General features: G+C 43.6%; 1 protein-coding gene across 7 annotated transcripts in view; it reads right to left on the bottom strand.

Moving 5' to 3' along the window:
• The window catches only part of HERC1 (HECT and RLD domain containing E3 ubiquitin protein ligase family member 1), a 199,974-nt gene that overhangs the window by 123,535 nt on the left and 56,416 nt on the right, over positions 1-20,023 (bottom strand). For 6 of the 7 annotated variants that reach the window (XM_089671442.1, XM_089671445.1, XM_089671444.1 and 3 more), the window contains exons 2-7: positions 11,800-11,915; positions 8,448-9,406; positions 7,100-7,195; positions 4,086-4,280; positions 1,145-1,456; positions 938-1,034 (exon numbers count right to left, since the gene is read on the bottom strand). In XM_089671442.1, coding sequence (XP_089527568.1) covers positions 938-1,034; positions 1,145-1,456; positions 4,086-4,280; positions 7,100-7,195; positions 8,448-9,383 — 1,636 coding nt within the window. In that variant the 5' untranslated portion in view covers positions 9,384-9,406; positions 11,800-11,915. The remainder of the gene's footprint in view (positions 1-937; positions 1,035-1,144; positions 1,457-4,085; positions 4,281-7,099; positions 7,196-8,447; positions 9,407-11,799; positions 11,916-20,023) is intronic. The other variant, XM_089671440.1, reaches the window with a different exon arrangement.

A 20,023-nucleotide genomic window follows, 5' to 3' on the forward strand; every position in this document is an offset into this window, starting at 1 on the left:
GATCATTCACAGATTTCACACGTAGTAAGCAATGATGTCACAAGTGACATCTTGCTTACTACTTTGCATGTGATCACTGATCGGCCACCAATCAGTGATCACATGATCGGGACCTCGTACAGAGGTCCCATCCGACGATCAGTGTTTCACTGTGTCCGGAGGACACAGCGGGCACCGGATCGCGGTGCTGCGTGCTCCCAGGGAGCACGCACAGCTAGAAAAGGCGGGTGCCGTTTATGAACGGCAACCTGCCCCTGGACTGCCACCGCCCTGCCGTTTATAAACAGCAGGCGGACGGCAAGTTGTTAAAAAGGGAATTGATTATGAAGGTCAAGGAAGGAGAGTCTGAAAACAATGAAGGCAATCAGAGCGCCTAGACCTCCTTTCCTAATGCCCCTTCATTGCAGTGTAGAGGTACCAAGTCAATGGCACAGTCAGTTTTAAATTTAGAATGCAAAATTTTCTCTCTCTCAGCTTTGGTGAAGAGGAGAGATTGCCGGCAATGGCTGCAAAGCCTATGCAATATCACCCATAAGATTACAATGAGGCATCCATTGACAGCTGTCACCACTCTACACAGAAGCCAGTGCTGTGGGCCAATCATGTAACCGTGTCAGAGAGTCCTCAATATAGGTTAGTATAGACAGCTTTCCTTCACAGGGTAGTTCGAATAGGCTTACAATGGGGGTGGGAGCAGGTTTTAAGTATAGTTTGTATTTGACTAGACTTCCACTTTAAAGCAAAGCACAAAGCATCCTTTAACTGAAATACTAGACAGGAAGTCAGTGATGATTAGACCAGCGGCCCCCACTTTTTATTTTTATTAACCTATTGAAGGTTACTTGAATGTCACTTTTATTTATATAGAAATGTAAGAGCATACTTTAAGTATATGCATTTCAAATTTATGAAATTAAATGACTTTTAGCAAACTTACCTAATCGCCCAAAATCTCCCTCTCCCCATGTGTAGAGCTCTCCATCTTCTGTGACAGCAGCACTGTGTCTGTAACCAGCTGAGACACACACCACAACCTGAGACAACAGAAAACATGCAATATGTCATCAAGGCTCCAAGGAAACCAAAGGTTCCGGTGTAAAAAAATACATAAATCTCCCAGCTACTTCAGAGGTCAGACCTTTACCTTTCCTTGTAGTGTCCCCTGAATTAATTTTGGATATTTTTGGGTGGAGCTATTTCCATGGCCCAGTTTGCCATAGTCGCCATCTCCCCAGCTGAAAACTTCTCCTTCTGTGGTGAAAGCCAGGGTGTGCCCATCAGATCCTTTGGAAGAAGAAACTTTTTTGATGGAACGGTGAGGCTCAAAGGTTAGTTTCTTCAGAGTAGACTGGTTGTTTGAGTCTCCGAGACCCAACCGCCCATAGCTGCCTTTCCCGCATGCTCTTACAGAGCCATCCGTAGATATAACAAAAGTGCAGTACTGTCCAGCTTCGATCTATGTGGAAAACAAATATGTGTTACGTGTCTATCCAACACATAAGCCAGTTCAGAGGTACAATATAACAATGAATTTGATAAAGATCATAAAAAAAGTTTAAAAAAACAAATACCAACAAAAACCACTTATGTTCTCTAAACAAGCTCAGCAGCAAGTTACTGCTATCCTGACTCAACAAGGCCAAATGTTGGCAATAAAATGTATGTACAGCCAACAATTTTTTTTGGATACAATAACTCCTCACTGGGTTATTCTTTGCTGTCTGTGTACTGTTGGGGAGACTTCATTTCACTTTTTGCCCCAGAGATGTAACAAAGTCAGAAAAATATTCTATAGTGAGGGAAATTCTTTTCTTAGATAGCTGCCCCATTCCTGGAACAGATGTTCCCATTATTATTATTACTATACAGGATTTATATAGTGCCAACGGTTTGCTCAGCGCTTTACATTATAGTGGGAGACAATACAGTAACAATACAGTTCAATACAAGAGGGAATTGAGGGCCTGATCCTTGGAGCTTACAATCCAGGAGGGAGGGGTGAATGGTACAATAGGTAAAAACTGTGGGGGGTGGAGTGGTTGGAAGAGTAGAGGATTCCAGTATTAACAGAGGGCGGGATAGGCCTCCCTGAAGAGATAGGTTTTCAGTGATCGCCTAAAGGTAAGTAGAGTAGGTGATAGTCTGATAGATTGGGGTAGGGAGTTCCAGAGGATGGGTGACGCCCTGTAGAAGTCTTGGAGATGAGCATGGGAGGAGGAGATAAGGGAGATAAGAGAGTAGGAGGTCTTGCGAGGAGCGGAGTGTACGGGTTGGGTGATATTTAGAGATAAGATTGAATATGTAAATTGGGACAGTGTTGTGGATGGCTTTGTATGTCATAGTTAGTGTTTTGAATTTTATCCGTTGGGCAACTGGGAGCCAGTGGAGGGATTGGCAGAGAGGGATGGCAGATACAGAACGGTTAGTGAGGTGGATGAGTCTGGCGGCAGCGTTCATGATAGACTGGAAGGGGGATAGCCTGCGATGGGGTAGGCCAATGAGGAGGGAGTTACAATAGTCGAGGCGTGATATGACAAGGGAGTGGATAAGTTGCTTAGTGGTTTCCGGGGTTAGAAATGGTTGTATCTTGGAGATGTTGCGGAGGTGAAGTCTACATGATTTTGCCAGCGATTGGATCTGGGGTTGGAAGGACAGATGGGAGTCTAGGATTACTCCTAGTACCCTGGCATGAGGGGATGGACTGATGATTGTGTTATTGATATTTATGTTGAAGTCAGTGGAGGTGGCACGGGCAGGGTGGGAATACTAGGAGCTCAGTTTTGGAAAGGTTGAGTTTGAGGAAGTGGAGTGACGTCCAAGCCGATATGTCACTTAGTAGGCTAGCAATACGGGTGGAGACTGAAGGGGTAAGGTGAGGGGTAGACAGATAGATTTGCGTGTCATCAGCATAGAGATGGTAATTGAAGCCGTGGGAGTTTATCAAGTGACCAAGGGAGGAGTTGTAGATGGAGAAGAGAAGGGGTCCAAGGACAGAACCTTGAGGGACCCCTACAGAGAGTGGGAGTGAAGAGGAGGTGGTAGCGTTATAGGCAACACTGAAGGAGCGCTGCAATAGGTAGGAGGAAAACCAGGAGAGAGCAGAGTCTCTGAGGCCAAGAGAGTGTAGTTTTTTGAGGAGGAGGGGATGGTCAACCGTGTCAAAAGCCGCAGAGAGGTCAAGTAGTAGGAGTACTGAATAGTGGCCGTTGGTTTTTGCAGTTAGTAGGTCATTGGAGAGTTTTAGTAGGGCAGTTTCAGTGGAGTGTAGAGGGCGGAAGCCAGACTTTAAAGGGTCGAGAAGGTTGTTGTCAGTGAGGTGGGACCTCAGACGATTGTAGACTAAGTGTTCAAGGAGTTTAGAGGTAAATGGAAGATTTCCCCTACCTTTGTTCTAGTGACAACTCTAACATTTTGGGCTCACCATCTCTTTCTCTTTCTCAGGGACAACTGTCACCAGTACAAAAAAAAAAAAATGGAGAGTGGTGCGTCTCTCCTGCAGGAAACCAGACAGTAAAAGTCTTTTACACAGACTAGCTTCTACTCACATGGGCATTCCAATCAGGTCCACCTGAAAAAAAGATCAGAAGGTCCGTGGAGCCCTATGGACAGGTGGGTGTAAACAGACTTGTGTCTATATATCCGTTTACAGCCATCTACCTCCGAGTCAGACCCAAAAAAACCCCCAAAAAACAGAAAAAAGGGCTGCGATCTTTTCCATTTTTTGCGGACCAGATCGATTGCTTAATGTAAAATAGACAGTGGAGTCCATTTACACCCAGATGCCCATGAAGCTCAGCAGGGTCTGCCTGTGTCTGCTTTGCACAAACTGAACAGGCACAGTTGTGACACCCATCCTGCTCGGCTCGGATGAACAAAGACACCAAGTAAAAGCCTGACACACAATACAATGGATTTAGTGAACAAAAGAAAGTATGATCAAGTGAAATTTCATTTAGCTTAGCGATTAATGTTCAGATAATTAATAATTCACTTTTCAAAAAAATACCAACATTTAGTAAGAAACAGAATGCACCCAGACAAATACATAAAGATGTGTAAACACAGTGGGGAGAAGAATCACTCACTGTCTGTGCATCTGAAAAGCAAGGGGCCAGCTTTGGCTGCAGGATTTTTTCTTGGGTCCCCTCCACTAGTTGGTGGCTGCTGTTACTCCCCCATACGTATACCTCACATGTCTCTGATACAACTGGACTCTCTCCAGTCTGGATACTGTCTGGACTGGCGCAGGTTCTGGAATAATCAGAAGCCATCTGGCATACCTGAGAAGAAAATGTGTGACAAAATATGATAGAGGCTGAAGCATAAATATATATATATATTTATTTATTTATGCTTCATGCACACTGGGCTTAAAAAAAACGAGTCTCCTAGAGGAGTTTAGTATTTTGCCTGTAGAAGCAACTAATGTTATTCTATGTGTCCATGCACATTAGATAGTCTAGAGTTGTTTTTTAAGCTCCGAGTGTAGAGGCAGAAAAAAGAATAAAAAATAAACACTTCAGTTTTGTGTTTTTATTTTTAAAAAAAAAAATGTTTTTTATTGCTTTTTAAGAATAGTAATAATATACATAAATAGCCCTGGGCTATTCCCTGGCTCCAAAATTACAACAATATTGCTTCTATGCCCTCATTCCAGTCCCAGCTCAAATAACCCCTCAGCAACAAGGGCAGTAGCATACACATAAAGGATATAGAATAAACAGAAAAGTTAGTAACATAGTAAAAATCTGGTAAATGTTTGCGCACATTAGACCATGTAGTCAGAAGTTTACAAATACAGGTTCATTATCATTCCACTCCCCAAGGGGGAGAAAATAGACAAGGCAGGGTGCAGTTACATAAAAGTAACCAAGGCTAATATTCCCCCACAGTCCCTTGTCAAATAAAAGGCATATATGGTATGTGAAGCTTGAAATTCAGCAGACACATATTCATCCCTAGCATTGGTAGTAGAAGTGGAATCAAGCCAAATGCCCCACACTTTATGGAATTTTTTTGGACAACTGTGGGAGAGATACAGTATGTCAATTTATATAAGGGAATCACTGTATTAACTAACTTCTTCTAACAGTCTACGGTAGGAGGTCTTTCTGATTTCCAGGCTAACACAATGGCCTTTTTATTGTGAAAGAGTAAACTTAGCAGTATTCGAGAAGCACTAGAAAACACTAAGTGGTTAATTAGACCCAGTAGGCAGATGTCCATCATTGGGGGAAACAGAAATTGCGGTAACCAAAACACAAATTTAAGAACATCTGTTCAAAATATCTGTATCTGGGGAAGGACCAAAAAATATGGAAGAAGTCAGCAGGTATGTCTGGGACTAGAGTGTATGGAGGGACTAGAGTGAAATATGTCATATGGAGTATTTTAAATTGAATCAGCCTATCCCTTGTGGCCACCAAATGAGTAGAGGGGTAGTCCTAAACATCCTCCCAGTCTTCTCCATCCAGCTCTGGCATCTTTCATCGCCACCTCAATTGCAGGGATTTGAGACCAGTGTGAACGGATGATAGTATAGCTTTATAAAACCGGTGGATAGGGGCTTAGTTAAGTAATCAGCACTCAATAGGGATTCTTAGTTATCTGGAAGCAGGTGAAGAAAATCAGTCCCAAATTGTGAAAAGTAGGCATGGCATACAGTTGCAGAAAATCGGAAAAACAGAGAATTTGGGAGATAATATTGTTGTTTGAATTTGTGAAGTGATTAGGCTACCCCTATTACAAATATCCTTCAAACACTAAAACACTCCTAAACACTAGTACAAAAAAAAAAACAAAGCAAAAAACATTCAAAATTAGCGGAGTTTTTTTGGCCAAGACTACTGGCATTTTTTTAAGCCAGTGTGCATGAAGCCTTAAAGGGATTATGCCTTTTAAAATGCATGTGCGCTCTGCTATATACCCAGGGGTTTATCCTCACTGCCCTTCTTCCAATCCCAGCTGTTTTTGCGGTTATAAAAAATGGAGATAAAAATTCTGCAGTCCTATGCCTAATCCCCAGTATCCATAGTAAGCATATGAGACCATTGGACATCATGTTAACACTAGATGCATACCGGCGGCAGCGCAATTTTCACATTTCTTAAGGGTGACCTCCACTAAGCATTATCTGGAAAAAATACATTTGATAGGTAGGTTTTTTTATTGCATAAGTGACATTATATCTATGCTTAACCCAGAAAAAGACTGGACAAAGACTCAATCAAGATGGAAGTTAACACAGAACCCAGAAGCAGATTGGGTGACGACACCCACAGTGGCGAGGGAGCTTGAGGCCGTCGCATCACTGGACCAGTGGTACTGTAAGTACTACAGACTTTAGTTCTACTTAATTATAAAAAAAAAAAAATCAAAAAACTTCAGGCTATGCATGGCAACATTTCCTCCACAGCATGTCATAGCGGAGAGCAGTGGGATTGGCCACAGCTCTTTGCTGCTCACTCCCAATAGTCAAAGCATGGTGAGCATAGACCGCAAGCAACCATAATATTTACAGAGCTACGCAGCTCTGACAATTCAAACTGCACATTTTATATTTTTGAAGGCAGGGGTTTATTAATTAAAAGGGCACTGTCAACATATTTTTTAAGTAGCGTTTGGCAGGCATGCCATCCCTATACTTCCTTTCCTGCTTGGTTAATGACCTGAACATAGAATCATTATCAGGTTATGGGAACCAGCTTGTTCCAGATCAGTGATCTGCTAGGTAGTGAAGCAAGAAAAAAAGGTGATAAGCCCCAAAGCCTGTGCCTTCTAAATCAAATGAAAGTCCTGCATATCTCTCTGTAACTAACAAAGCTACTTGAAAAAGCGTTGACAGCTCCTGTGCATGTATCATGACATATTACACTTTTAGACGGTATACAGGTCTCTGTCAGTCTTCAAAGAAAAAGTGATCAAAGGCTTGAATGCAAAAAATTTGACATATTCTTAACAATTAGAGCTATATAAATGTACTAGCAAAGCTATTCTGGCCTAATAAAACTAGTAAAAGTACATTTTCATTGCCAACCATGTACAGAATATGCAGTATTCACATAAAGCATGGCAATACAATAATCAACAGACTCTCTACCTCCTCAAAGAGACACAGTGCAGCCTCATAGAGAGAGCACAGGCCATCAGATGTCCTAGTGGGTTCCCTCCATTGGCTCCGATCAGCTGATGAACCCTGCAAAAGGATGCATTTATGTTTGTCACATCAGAACCACTATGATATACTAAACAAGGTAAAACATACTGAAGGTCATCATGAAGCAGCTAATACAGGAAGGTTGTGACCCATATGGGCAACACTGATGCACCTACACTCCTCAATGACACTTAAAACAAACTATCAGGATAAACCTTTGTTTTTTAGGCAGGCCTTTCCCAGTAAAAAAATACCATATTGTAATAACTAGGACGTGATAAGTAACAGATTCAACATAATTTTCATGCCAAGATGGCAACTACAGTAAGCACAATGCGGCATTAACACTCTACATAGTGTCTCTTTTCTGGTTTAGAAGGACTCTTCTTGGCAAGCATGACCTTAGAAGGCTCAGGCCTTTTAATTAAAATATCAACATATTACTAGAACTATATTAGGGGTCTCCAAACTTTTAAGTATGCATCCTACATTTTACAAATATTCACGAACCCCCCCCCCCCCCCCAAACAGTTTTATAAAGCAATGAATCTGGTGACCCATGTACTATATGAAAAAGGCTCCATTCATATTTGAGTGACATTTTTGGGGCTTTTGCAGCGCACGTTTGGAGTGGCACCATTCATTTGAACGGGCCTTCTTCCACTCCAGAAACACGCTAAAGAAGCTGATGTTTGGGGTGCCATTAAGTAATGAGAAACTATGAGGAATCTAATGTAACACCCAAACCCAAATTCCAAAGTGAATGACAGGTGGCAAGATACAGCAGTTTTCAACTGCTTTTGTTCTGACAGGGATCTCTCAAATGAGGTACCTGGCCCAAAGACTGTCTTGCTGCTAAAGAGCTATTTAAAATACATGAATAATAAAATCCCAAATCTGTCTACAATAGTGTACCATCCACAGAATCATATGTAAAATATTTAAGAAACTGTTAAAATTAAGAAATAAAGCAGTTCTCTTTGGGCTGGTACCATATCACAAGGAATTTTCCCAAACATCAATGCACATGTTGCAGTTTGTACTGAAGCTCAAACATAGATTCCACTCACTTTCTGCTTCCTGCAGTCACTAAATTTCAAAAGATTTCATGTAGCCATTATATATTACTTAAATTTTATGACAAAAGTGAAGATACCCTTTATATTTCAGTAGTTACCTTTCCTTGCCCCTTTTTGCAAACCTTTTGCTTCTTAAAGGAAACATGTAAAACATCACTTTAACAGCAGCTACACCATAAAGAAACAATTAGTAGACATTTCCTCGAACTTACCAAAGACCTCCTCATCTGTTGAAGGATACTAATGAAGCAGTCACAGCTGATCATGCCTTCCTGTGCTGTCAGCATCTTGTTCTTGTCAGTTTCATTAACCAGAGCAGAAGCTGCCAAAGCCATTTCAATCCACTCCAAGAGGTAGCGGAGAGAGCCACGCTGAGAGGCAAGGCCCAAGAGGAGTTCTGAGGCCAAACGCCTTCCTAGTGTATCTGCACCAGAATTGGGAACTGTAACGCCCTTCAGGAAGGTAGTGACCTGTGCCAGACAATCCAGTCCCATGGGGGGTATTTTGCTCTCATTAGCAAGGGAAAGAGGGGGCAACGAGTTTACCACATCAATGGCTGTTCGTATGACATCATTACACAGGCTCAGACCAGGTCCAGCAGTCGGCAGCATCCAACTCTGTCTCAGCAAGGCAAAGAGAAGACTAAGACCAGTCCTGACCCCCATTTCAATAAGGGCATCAGTACTGGACCGTGGTCGTTCACTAACAGACAGTGTGTCCGCAGAGCCTGAGCTATTCTCAGGCGAGTGCTGCTGTTGTTTAACTTTGCCTTTGTCATGATACTTATTGGAAAGAGCATAGAAAACCCTCTGAAGAACTAGCAATCTCTTTCTCAAAGCACCAGCAAATGGAGAGTCAGAACATACCACCTTCGCCAGAGCCAGCTGGCTGCTGAGTAAAGCATCAAGGTAATGATCCTGTTCATCACATGACAAAGATTCCCTCTCAAAATCTGGCAATTGTGGTCCCTTGAGGCACAAGACCTGCTGTGGCAATGGGACCACCTCTTTGTTGCTGACAAGCTTGGCATATAGGACAGAGACACCCTCCCGTGTAGCAATCGATTCACTATCTTCTGTTATCCAGGAGCTGTTCAGGTGCTCCAGCCATTTTATCTTCACAGGGGGCATCATGCCAGCCATCGCCATTTATTCTACTGCCATGGGTCCTGCTGGAAGTGAAAGAAACAAGTAACTGATAATGGGTTTCAGATCAATAAAAATGTCAACAATAAAATCAAAAGTGGAGGGTGCTGAGGGAATTCCTTGGGGATTCCCAGGTCACCAGAACTAACGTTCCCATTGGAAGATATCCCCCTATTATTTTTCTGGGGAAAACCCAAAATTTGGGATTTTCTTTTACTTTCAATGATAATGGTAAGCAGGACAAATAGGATGAATATCCTTAATAGGGGCACACACAGCAATAAAAACAGACAAGTGTTCTAATCCCTCTCTACTATGTCCACAACTAAAAAACAAAAAAAAAAAAAAAAAAACTTGAACTGAGTATTTAACAGAATAGTATCTGTGTAATGTTGGTAAATGGTAGATCGTAAGGTTAGCTTTATCCTTCAATGATGTAGTGCTGGGGTCTGTCTGATAGGAAACAAACTGAATGGACTATTAAGCCTCCTGAATGAGGAATGTCACTTTCCAGAGTAAATTTTGAACTTAAACCACTTTACTTTTTCTAGTGGGTTAAGCTGAAAAAGGATACTCACCCACCCTAAATGTTCATTGTATGCCAGGTCCCATTTCATGGGCCTAAGGTAGGCAAGACAATCAGAAACAGAAGATGCCCTTCCCTAAAAAGAGGTATGGGTCCCAAGTGACTTGTGAACTGCTGGAGGTAATGATGGCCATACGCCAGTAGAACAAATGAATGTATGGACATGAAAGTCCTCAGGACATTAGAATGTCGTTTGAAAATACTCCAAAAGTTTGCTTGTTTTTAATATTCAATTCTGGAATGAATTGACTTTCCTGAACACCACCACGCACACTGTTAGAAATTTTCTATACTGCTCCTTAAAATTTTCTCATCATTTTGGTCAAAAACGAAAGTTGATTTTACCCCCCTAAAAAAAAAAAAAATAGAAAATTGAACAAATGTTCTTAAAACAAAAAATTCTACTAGTGTATGGCCAGCTCAAGAGAAGCCAGGCAGTGATCCTGGAGTAGAGGAGAGAAAGTCGAAGAGTGAACAGTACCTAGGAAGAGTTGGACTGGTCAGCAGCTTAGTATATTATTTACCTAATTAAAAGTGGAACTTCACTCTCTCAATCAACGTGAACTATTTTGAATCCTTATTCTGCTAGCATTAGTAAATTGATAGGAAAGTATATCATATTTACTCGTTTTAAACGTTTTTTTTTAAATTTCTGTAGCTACTTCCTAGTCTCCATGAATAGGCAAATTATGTCATACATCCCAGGAGTATTCAGGGGAGGAATCATTTGCCCTTACTCAAAATGGCCACAACCACAAATGCTATTGGGCGTTTTTCTAAGCGATTTATCAGCAAAATAAAAGCATGGGGACATGTATGGATGGGGGAGTTCTCTGAATATTAAAATTAATTAAATAGCATTTTGGTTTGTGGTGCTCAGATACAGTGTTGTTCTGCTTTAACAGAGCTCCTATCCTTCTTGCGGTGCCTGCTTGTACTGTAGGAAGTGAGGTATCAGATCAAGATGGTTACCGACTGTTACACTGTTTTTAACTCCAGTGCTTATTGGACTGCACAGTCATATTTAGACACACTGCACAACTATTGGAAAGTGGGGGTAACACTGTAAAGATAAATTTAGTATAAATGTCTATCTAGACCTCTAGTATACACTCACTGGCCACTTTATTAGGTACACCTGTTCAATTGTTTGGTAACACAAATTGCTAATCAGCCAATCACATGGCAGCAACTCAATGCATTTAAGCATCTAGACCTGGTGAGGACAACTTGCTGAAGTTCAAACTGAGCATCAAAATGGGGAAGAAAGGGGATTCAAGTGACTTTGAATGTGGCATGGTTGTTGGTGCCAGATGTGCTGGTCTGAGTATTTTGAAAGCCGATCTACTGGGATTTTCACACACAACCATCTCTAGGGCTTACAGAGAATGGTCCGAAAAAGAAAATATCCAGTGAGCGGCAGTTGTGTGGACGAAAATGCCCTGTTGATGTCAGAGGAGAATGTGCAGACATTGGGTTGCTGCGACATTCAGATGGTAGGGTCAGAATTTGGCGTAAACAACATGAAAGCATGGATCTATCCTTCCTTGTATCAAAAGTTCAGGTTGGTGGTGGTGTAATGGTGTGGGGGATATTTTCTTGGCACTAGCAAGGTGTACCTAATAGAGTGGCTGGTGAGAGTATATCTATTTCAGTGATTGCAATTTAATTTACATTAGGGTAAGCAGACTATCCATAATAAAATTTCTAGAGGGTAAAAAAAACCTTAACACTTATAACATCTCTCATTTTTAAACTGGGGATGCTACCAGCAAAACAAAACCAATGACAACATAAAACTAAGCCAGACACACATGATAATGACAGACTTACACACTACAAGGTTGTCAGTATTCTTCCCAGAAATCTCAGCAAATTTGGAACAGGGATGTTGCAGCCTCCATAATCATCCAAGAAAGTGAGTCTTCGTTGGCATGTAATGGTGTTGCCTAAAGAGAAAGACAAAACGTCAAGGGTAAATAGGAAACAGAGTAAAAAGGAAATTGATTAAAAGCACAAGTTTCCTTTAATAAGGATTACAAATGAGGACTGTCCACAAGTCTAATCATATGTTCCTGAATTTCATACTTGACCAGGAACAATTAGAAACAAACATATGTAGAAATACATGATGTAATAGTGATGTTAGGAATTAGTAACCCTCTCAAAAGTTTGGGTCACTTGATGAAGTGCAGCAACTTTAAATTTTGTTAAAAGCCAAATCTGTTGGAATGTAAACAGCAAAACAAGAAATAGCTTCTACAGTACATGTAATACTACTGCCATATCCTGGGCTCCTTGTCTTGGGGTCCTTGCGGGAAAGGTTAAAGGATGTGCTGGAGAGTGTGTCCCCAGCTGGGAGCTGTGGTTCCTTCCACTGATCCCTACAACATTACCATGGGTGTGTCATAGAGTATGTCACCTGCTGCACACTGTGGTTCCCCCCACTGGTCCCTACATCAATTTAAGACACAGTAGTGACATAGTGACTGGCAAAAAGAACTACAGCATCCAGTGGGGCATGTTATCCAACATAAATGGAAGTATCAGACAGCAGTGGCATGCGGGACCCTTCAAACCACACACTAGAAAGTGCAAGCATTTAAAAAGTTGGCTTACCTTGATTTTTTATTTAAACAGTGAGAAGGTAATTTTAACTAAATTATATGGATGTGCAAGGGCAGAACCATGAACAACAGTCCTACCTATGTAACTGTCTTCAGGAGGTACCCAAAGCTTAGTTCCTGCCAAATAATAGATGTCTGATCATGTTGATTTATTTTATACATGCAGCCAAGAATAAGGATCATGGGCAAGAATGAAAAAAGGCTTAGAGTTCACAAGGTACAATGATATCAAATGACAGGAGGAAACACGGCAAGTACAATGTTTCTGGATTAAAGACAAATGTAGCAGTTTATCAGGTAGGTCACATCTGTGATTTCCATTTTTTTGCAAGGACTTTAGCTTAGACTAAATTATTATTTATGTATACTGTGTCATGGAAATTTTGTATTGTTGGTCGAACTTTAAATGTGTCATATATTCGTGTTATTCATATGTCTCTCGTGTGGCTTAATTAAAGCTCTGAAGGCTGCAATTGGGCCATGCGCATGTACAATGTACTCAGCTTGGTAATGGATGAGATGGCAGATCTGCGCTTATAGACCGGCGTGTATACCACCACGGCATTCCATGCGAATGCTGTTGTCAGTAGACCGTGGGCCTGTATCCACATATCAGCAGCATGGTACCACGTGGGCTTCATAACGCAATGCGCAAGCGGTGTGAACTCCGTGTGTAGGCTTATGCATATCTTACAACCCATTACTAATCTGAACTGTATCTGGGATGGATGTGTTTTAATAAAGATCGTATCGGGCCCATCCAGGTACAGACTGATATTTTTAGGAGATGCTTGTGCAGAGAATTTTGCATACCAATAGAAGCTAGTAGGACAGGAAATATGACCTCAGATGGCTCATAGGGGGGAAGGGGAGGAAGTCTGCTGACCTCAGAAGACTCATGGGGGAGGACCAGTGATAGATAATAGCAAAGGCTATGCTCCAATTGGAATGTACATCCTCTGTATAAGCAATCCCCATTGTATTGTTCGGTGGGAGGGATTGACTTTATTCATGTGGGGGGCATGTGTGTATTCTTAATAAAACAGAGAGCTGAGCCTAAAGCCGGCCCTTATGTGGATTGCAACCAGCCTTAGAGTGTCGTGTGATCATTCTAGGGTAACGGAGCTCCAATCACCCACAAATTCAACAGAACCAAAGTATTTGGATGGGCAGGAATCGTGTAGTTTAGCTGCAGTCGTGGTAAGCGAGATTCGCACAGCTTTATGGGGGATTTCTGCGCATCCAACTGCGAGTACTCACGGTAAGGAAAAATTCGTTAAAGCGAATTTCCAAGACAGTTTGGCGAGCCTGGTGGATACTAACGCGTATTATTGCATAGCTAACAAAGAACGGGGGGGAAATGAACTATCATGAACTAGCAAAAAGTATGCCGGCACATTTCAGGTCTCTCTGCCATTAAGAGGATCGCTTTTTGCGTGTTCGTGTGGCTGATTTCGCTCTCTGTTAGCTAACAAGAAATACCGCTTAACAAGGACCTCGTTTTTTGTCCTAAACTCTTGATTTGTGGGTGAAAGACAAGGGTTTGTCTCTGCGGAACGCAGCAGAGGGGGGGGTTTTGGTTGGCTGGATTTGGTCAAGTTTAAAAATCTTCCAACCAAAAATTTAAACGGGTATATGTTTTAGTGGGTAAAAGTTGTTGCATAGTGTTAGGTAAGTATTTGTGGGCTGTAGGTACTGTGGTGATTGCTTTACCCCCTCCACGTGAGGTAATTATTACAGTGCTGAAAGGCTTAGGTTAATTGTTAACTGCTGTAAGATCTGTGTGTATGTGGTCTGTACAATGTTTTGTGGTACTACTGCTCCCAGCAAGCATGCAGCAGGGGGTCCTTTCTGTTACATGTGCATGTTAGTGTGATATGTTGGTGTTTTATGTCCGTTCTGTGATTGTGCCCAAATTGTGTTGTATGTGTACTTCATATTGTTGTGTAATTGTCCAGTGTATGTTCTGTCTAAAAGTCTGTTTTATGTAAGAGGCAATTTTGAGGCTAGAGTCTGCCGTGTGTTTCCCTGTGGGGGGTCATTCTAGTGTTACCATGTGCTCCCCTGTGGGGGGTCATTTTCTTGACTAAACCACATGGACTCCTTTTGTTTGGTGGCCATTTTGTTGGCTACCAAATGTGCAGTAATCTCTATGCAATGTGCATGAAGTTTCCTATATGCATTTGACCCATATTGTGTTTTTAATCCAAATTTTTTACAGTTTCATTTGTTTGCTTTTAGCTTTAAATTTGCGTATTGCCAGCCAATTTAAAGTGTATTAAGCGAGTTTTCCCTTCACGTGTTCCACATTTAATGAGCGCGGTGTAGTCTGGGTTTTTGCACATAGATTTCTTGTATAGTGATTATGTTTTTCTTGTGTTTTTCCTGTTAAAAGTAGTTCCTTATTGTAAAGCGGGTTTGTTTTAAGCTGCTGTGTCGCATGTTCCGCGTCCAGCAGACTTTTTGTGTAAACGGTTCTAGGTGGTTGCAGTAAAGATCGCGTGTGTAACGTGGATCGTTTAGCGGTGCTGATAGGAGTGATTTTTGCGTCAGCAACAAGGTTACTTTTGGCGCAGTTTTTCGGTTTACCTCTGTGTAATTGTTTTACTGTGAAATGTCCCGTGTTTTTCATAAGGATCCACTTTGTCCTTTTTAACAGTTTTTCAGGTTGAAAAGAGTTTTTTTTTTTCTGTGTGTATTAGGAAAGTTTTTTTCTTTACACAAATTTCCTAAAGGTCAGTTAGCAGGTTTCTGCCCAACCAGTGACCCCTAAGTAACATCCAAGAACCCCTCTTTTTGTTTTGACTTGTGTTAGCTACTGTGTGCAGGGAGAGAAAAGCCACTTTCATCATTGTGCGGTGTGGCCTGCCAAACACAGTGGGTGATGAGAACCACATAAATTACGCTGTGCGAGTGGGCGGTCCAGGGAAGTATTAGCCTGGTCACCACAAACACTTCGGGTGGTCAGGATCACACAAATTGCGCTGTGGGAGTGGGAGGTGTGCTCTCAGTCTGACCGCCACTTGATGCGCTTCGGGTGATCGATAAGTATCACATAAATTACGCTGTGCTGGGAAAGTGGTGGAATCAGGCCTCTCGGTAGGATCCCACCGAGTGCTCCAGGGGGTAAACAGGTACCCGGACGCGGGATATATACCAGTGACTAGTCACGATGGGCAGTAGTCAGTCCATGAAGAGAGAGGGGGAACCAGCCCTCTTCAGGGTAAGGACAGCTGCACAACTGATGAAGGTGAGTTTGGGGGGGAAGTCTACAGAACCCCTCAAAAGGTGGAATAAATGGTCGAAGGGTACCAGATGGGAAATTCCCCGGGAAGGTACATTTGACGCATGGAGGTGGGAAAAATTCATCTCTGAATTTGGACCACGGATGCAGGCGTCAGAACTAGAGATCGCACAGCTATGGCTTCACAGGTCAATCCGATTAGGGAAGCAAGGCATACATAAACTGGTGTCTGTCCGGAAGAACCAGGTGATGTATACCTGGCCTCCAGAGGGAATAAAACAGGAGGATCCAGTGTCAGAGGTGGAAGAAGCTCTTTCAGGGCTGACTCTACTAAGGCAGGCAGGATCAGGGTCTGCTGGGGTCCCCCAACAACCAACAGTGGCTGAGATAAGTATAACTGCACCTGTCTCTTCTGTTAGTGACGTCACTCTTGACATACCTTCTGTGTCTTCTGTCTCTATGCCTCAGCCTCTGCCTCTACCTCTCCCTTCTCCCTGCTTCACCCCAGCTCCTTCTGTTTCCAACTATGAAGCCTACTCAACAACCGATTTGCAGACTATCTGTGAATCAAGGGGAATAGACACCCGGTTAAAAAACAGGGCGGATTGCATCAAAGCGCTACGAACCACTGATCAGACCCCTGCCCCCCAGCTATACCCTGATCTGAGGGACCTCAAACCTGAAGGTGCAGTAAGCGAGGTGGTTAATCTAAGCCCACCGATGATGCTGGGTCAGCCCTTGCACTCTTCCCGGACCGAGGCCTATCCAGTCAGGGTGCAGCAATTTGAAGGTCCTCCCAATGCACGGGGGGAACGGACCTTAGGGGAACGGGTAGTTTGGCATGTCCCCTTCACCCCGGCAGAGATCCGCACTATTCTGGCTGAGCTCCCGGACTATCGAGTCAATCCGAGAGGATTTGCTCGAATGTTTGGACAAAACCAGTTCAGCTATGGTATGAGCGGGTCAGATTGTGCACAGATCCTACGGGCAAAGGTGGGCATGGAAGTGGCCAGTACAGTGATTGCAGGGTGCTCTATAACCACGCATGAGGAGATGACTTCAGGGGGCAAAGAGTTCTGTACACAGCTAAAGGCAAAGCTTCCAGAAATGTATGGTGCTACCTCTACTACGGACATGATGAAGCTCACCCAGGGTCCTAATGAGGAAAGCGCCTGCTTCTGGCGCCGTCTCAAGCAGACGGCACTGGATGCAGATCTGGAAGTTGGACCTGATGCTCCAACTGAAGGGGTAAAGGTGACCGCGACGCACATTCTGTTGCGGGCCAAATTTTTGGAAGGCATCAATATTAAAATTCGGGAAAGGCTGGTTCTGGCCCGACCCGAATATAATGAGATGTCTATCCCTGCTATCCTTTCCACTCTTGCGGCAATAGAGAGGGAAATGGATAGAAGAAAACAAGACAAGGCCAAAGTTCTTATGTCCCAGACCCCACACGAAAAACCAAGGGATCTGGGTCACAGGAAGGATAGGCCCCCACCCAGGTGCTTCCAGTGCCACCAAACGGGGCACATGAGGAGGAGCTGTCCCCAATTACCTAAAGGTCGGTGGCAGTTCATTCCTGATGAGTCCTCCGCCCCTATGACCACCATGGTAAGTAACTCCTATGAATTCTCATAGGAAGTTGACAAATCGGTGTCGGCCCAGATCCATCTTTTTCTAGAGGAATTAAAATATCCCCTCCCTTGCCTCACCGACACCAGTGCAGCAAGAACGGTCCTGCGAAAACAGGACATCCAAGGCAAGGTACCCCTCTCAGGGGAAAACCCTCCTAACCCCTACTAACCTCACTATCAAACGATGCACTATTCTTAACCCAGCTTCTCTTCTTCCTGTGTCGGAAGATGAGAAGGGGGGGGGGGAGGACAACAATGACAGTGCTGAATTTTGCAACACGACTAACAATACTAACACCTCTTCTGCTAACATGTCTTCTTTGTCCACTATTAACCTCTCTTCCAAAGGACACGACTGTATTTCTTTGGTGGAACTGGAGTCAACGGCGACACACCCCATATCACCCCGAGAGTAGCGGTAAGGTTGAACGTCTTCCGATACCCAAAAACCTTGGCCTGAGTGTCTCCCCATTGCCCCCTATTCCATCCGGAATGCCCCTCGGCAACCACATGGGCTGTCACCCTACGAGGTGTTGTTTGGGGGACCTCCCAAAACAGGGTTGTACTTTCCTCAACAGTTGTTGTCTTTGCATTCACAGCTTACAGGTTATGTGCAATCTCTGCAACGGGAGCTGCAGAAGATACACCATCGGGTTCGCGAATCGCTCCCCGATCCAAATACAATAACAGGTGTTCTTTCTATTGAGCCAGGTGATTGGGTTGTCCTAAAGAAACATCAAAGAACCGGACTCGAGCCACGGTTCACCGGACCATACCAAGTCCAGCTGACGACACCTACCTCACTCAAGCTCGAGGGACGAGACAACTGGGTGCACGCAAGCCACTGCAAGAAGCTTTTCAGCTACACCAGAGAATGAGGGGTGTCATTTTCCTTTTTCTTTTTGTTTGTATGTCTTACATGTGTGTGAACGGAGGAAAAGATGGCAGATACCCCAACCTTTTATTTAAAATGCACCTACGTTTAGCCAGAACCGCCAACAAAACCAACTGTTGGGTATGCTCTAAGCCCCCACCCAGTCATCACATGTCCGCAATGGCCGCTGTTCATGCCCTATATGACATCCGCGTCGGCATGAAAAAGCAAGGGACCCCTGGTCAGCCCCCACGTAGACATTTATCGGTAGAACTTAATGACACATTTTTAGCAGGTAACATCAGTTTCAGCACCAATATTAGCTCTAGCTCCTGTAGGGCCCTCGTCAGTCCATTATGGGTAACTGGGCAGCTAGGCAGCCCTCAGGTGTGCTTTAACATCAGCTTTGGCACAGGTAACAAGTTTGTTGGGACTACCACCTGCGAGGGAGGTATAACTGTCAATCTGACTAACCAGACTTCCTTTCTGAGTAACCACACTGACCGACCAGACCACGTGTGTTGGAAGGACGGATGTGATGTGCAGACTGAGGGAGCAATCCCCCAGTCTGTGCAACTGTTGCTCAGTGCCAGAGGCTGAACGAGGAACTCCTCCTGCTCTGCTCTGACAGGTCCATACTATTTTCTGTGTGGTTCGGCAGCCTATAGAACATTCCCCCAGAACGCGAAAGGTTTGTGTGCCCTCATAAAGCTAGTCCCCGCATCCTATGTAGTGATGGACCATGAAGAGTTGATGGTCCACAAGAAGGTAAGGATGGCAGGGAGAGTTCGCAGGGAACTGTTCTCTGAGGGCGACCAGGCATGGGCTTGGTTCCCCTCATGGACAGGATGGGGAATAGAACTTATGAAGCGCCTGAACAATTTTTCTGTCATCATGGATAGTATGTTTAACGAGACCGTAGAGGCTGTCAGAGAAATTGCCCAAGAACAACGGCAGATGGGAATTTTAGTGCTTCAGGAGAAGATGGCCCTTGATTATCTTTTAGCCGCCAAAGGGGGGTTCTGTGAGTTCATCGGAGAGGATTGTTGTACTTGGATAGAAGACACCGATGACAAGGTCCAGGCCCATATGGACAAAGTTAGTGAACTACAGGGAAAAGCTAGAGCTATAGCTAGTGAGAGTTGGAATCCGTTCAAGGGTTTGGGAGGATTGGGAGATTTCCTGTTCTCCATCGGATCTTGGTTGAAGGAAGTGGGAGTGTATATCCTGATGCTTCTCTTTTTCATCTGCCTTTTATATGCCGCGGTGAGATGTTCCTGTTGCCTCATCGACCGTGTAAGCCAAGCTCGGGCAGACGACCACATCTCCATGCCCGCTCCGGGGATCCCACTCCAACCACTGATCGGGGGAAGACCTCACCAACCAACCACCTTCTCTACAGATTACATCCTGGCTTCCCTCTAATTTATCTCTCTGAAGACCACATTCTCCAAGACCTTCAAGCAAGCTTCAAGCCTCATCATTGTTTGTGTCTGCGATTTGGAAAACTGTCTGGGTCGAGACCAGCCTTGTGTGGCCCCGTCTGCAGGGGCAATTTGAGAATCTATTGCTGGATCTCCCCAGACCACCGTGGGATCACAAGCTTTATTCATACCACAAGTCTGTTTGTGGTTTTTGCAAGAGCCTTCCTGTAGTGAAGGTTCCAACGCTCTTGAGG

The sequence above is a fragment of the Staurois parvus genome, unplaced genomic scaffold, assembly GCF_062004578.1.
Source record: "Staurois parvus isolate SC_StPar_1 unplaced genomic scaffold, SC_StPar_1.0 ptg000105l, whole genome shotgun sequence".
In the NCBI taxonomy this organism is placed as follows: domain Eukaryota; kingdom Metazoa; phylum Chordata; class Amphibia; order Anura; family Ranidae; genus Staurois; species Staurois parvus.